The sequence below is a fragment of the Silene latifolia genome, chromosome X (genome assembly GCF_048544455.1).
Source record: "Silene latifolia isolate original U9 population chromosome X, ASM4854445v1, whole genome shotgun sequence".
Lineage (NCBI taxonomy): Eukaryota > Viridiplantae > Streptophyta > Magnoliopsida > Caryophyllales > Caryophyllaceae > Silene > Silene latifolia.
In genome coordinates this window covers 62,034,104-62,036,763 of record NC_133537.1, presented here as the reverse complement: position 1 = coordinate 62,036,763, position 2,660 = coordinate 62,034,104, and the positions used below count along the sequence as shown (strand labels likewise).

General features: G+C 34.7%; 1 protein-coding gene across 1 annotated transcript; it reads left to right on the top strand.

The window, feature by feature from the left end:
• Positions 1–313: 313 nt before the first annotated feature.
• Positions 314–940, top strand: LOC141617463 (uncharacterized). The gene has a single exon (XM_074434660.1). It carries the CDS (start codon positions 314–316, stop codon positions 938–940), a length of 627 nt encoding a protein of 208 aa, XP_074290761.1.
• The last annotated feature ends 1,720 nt before the right edge of the window (positions 941–2,660 follow it).

Below are 2,660 nucleotides of genomic sequence, written 5' to 3'. Positions count from 1 at the left end.
TTATTAGAATAATTTAGTTTAATTAAAATCCAATTTAGGATGTTTAATATTATTAGGGTAGTTTAGTTTAGTTAAAAGCCAATTTAGGATGTTTAAATCAATTTTAGGATGCTTGTTTAATTAAGTTTAATTAAAATCCAATTTAGGATGCTTGTTTAATTAAGGCCTTAGGTATAGCCTTGACTGGAATAGGGCTACCATTGGGAAACTAGTATGGTGGATATATAGCAAGCCTGATAGTTTGTGGGTCAAATGGGTACATCAGGTATATATCAAAGGTAGCAGTTGGGATAGTCATGTTCCTAAGACTCATATGAGCTGGAACTGGAAGACTATCTGCAAAATTAGAGATGATTTTAAGTCTGGATATGCTGCTGGTACATGGCTTGCTGATAAGAAGGGTTATACTGTTTGTTTAGGATATGATTGGATTCGCCATAAGGAACAAAAAGTTGGATGGACAAAGCTGATATGGAAGAGTTGGGCGCTGCCTAAACATAAATTCCTGTCATGGCTAATCCTCAGGAATGCACGGAATGTCAAAGCTAAATTGTTCAAGCATGGTATTTGCCAGGATGATATCTGCTGCCTGTGCAGTGCTGGTCAAGAGACAGTTGAGCATGTATTTCAAACCTGTCAGTATGTATCACTGGTACTGGCAGGGGTGTGTGATTGGCTCTGTATTCCTAACCCTACTGTGAATGGGATAATCTGGGTGGGGAGAAGGAACTGGAGCCTGCTGAAGAGGAATGTCTGTCTGGCTGCTGTCATGGCAGTCTACTCTACAGTGTGGCATCAAAGTAATCAAGCAAGATTGGAGGGCATTGTTTTGAGACCGAGCATTGTCATTCACCAGATTCAGCAATGCCTCAAATTAAGAATGATTAGGTGTAAGATTGTAACAAGTGTAGATGCAAACTGGATGGCTTCTATAATGTAGAAGCTTCTCTTAATTATGATTGTCCTTAGTTTGTAATAGATGTTTTTGTACTTAATGAGAACTTACCTTCTACCAAAAAAAAAAAAAGTTTAGGATTTTTAAAATAATTTAGTTTAATTAAAATCCAATTTAGGATGTTTAGGATTATTGGGGTAGTTTAGTTTAGCTAAAAGCCAATTTAGGATGTTTTAACCAATTTTAGTATGCTTAGTTTAATTAAGTTTAGGATTGTTAAAATAATTTAGTTTAATTAAAATCGAATTTAGGATGTTTAGGATTATTAGGGTAGTTTAGTTTAGCTAAAAGCCAATTTAGGATGTTTGAACCAATTTTAGTATGCTTACTCTACTTTTGCTTAGTTTTATATGGTTTATTAGGAAGCATAAAGTTTGTTTTGATAAGTTATGTATATTTACTTATGAATTAAATTGTGTCATATGTATTTTTTTACAAATATTAATTCATCCTATGGTTGTGTTGCTGTGAAATCATAATGTTTTGTATCTGTGATTGTTAATATATTTTTGACCTAGTATCCATTTAGGGATTACACATTAGGTGTAATTCTTGAATAATCCCCGTTTTGGGACTGTCTTTGAATCTTTTATGCCATTTAGGTGGTAAATACTCATTTTTTTCTTGATTGTTCTGAGATAAAATTTGGTTGACATTTCCTTTAATGTTCTCTGAATACATATGTAGAGTGAGAATTCATTCTAAATAATGTATTTGGAGAACTGTAAGGAAGTGCTGCCGAATTTTTGTCTCATTACAATCAAGAAAAAAATGTTACTAATGGTATGAAAGATTCAAAGATGGGTTTAGGTTGGAGAGATAAGGACCCCAATACATAATGTATTTTTTTGCAGGTTGTTGTTGTTGTTGTTGTTGTTGTTGTTGTTTTTGTTGTTGTTGTGGTGGTGGTGGTGGTGGCGGCGGCGGTGTTGTTGTTGTTGTCGTCCTAAGAATATGGATATGAATGTTCTTACCATATTTATTAATGATTGTTATTTACTAATATATATGTAGATTTGCAATGAAGAGATTAGAACGAAATTGGATGCATGAAAGGTTGGATTCCAATAAAAAATTAAGGAAGGAATTTGTAATAGGGGTTGATAAATTCATTGATTATGTTAAGCAACAAGACGAATTCATTAGAAGTAAAGATTAGGTGTCCATGTAGTAAGTGCAAAAATAAAAGGTATTTAGTTGAACAAGAAGTACGAAAACACCTTGGTCTAAAGGGTTTTTGTGACAACTATTATGATTGGGTGTGTCACGAAGACAAATTCCCCGTTGAGGAAGAGGAAATGGCAATGCCCTCTGACAATCCTTAGAGGGATATGGTAGAGGATGCGTTGCGCGATAGCATTGATCAAATTAATGAAGAAGCTCTTAATGCCGAGGTGGTTGATGAATCTCCAAATCCCAATGTATTAGCCTTTTTTCAAATGTTAAAACGTGCCGAGCAACCTGTCTACGAGGGATGTCGACTCTCATTGCTACAGTCAGCTGGAAGGCTTGTCACTCTGAAATGTGAATTCAACTTAGCCCATAGATGTGTAGATGGTTTCACGTCACTTATGGGAGACCTTCTTCCTCAAAATCATATTTTGATGCGTAACTTCTATGAAACCAAAAATATTCTCAAAGCTCTTCAACTTTCTCATGAAAAGATAGATGCATGTTTTAATGGATGTATGCTTTTTTGGATGGA

Excerpts from the sequence above, each read along its gene's own strand:
- LOC141617463 (XM_074434660.1), top strand. The coding sequence starts at position 314 with ATGAGCTGGAACTGGAAGACTATCTGCAAAATTAGAGATGATTTTAAG.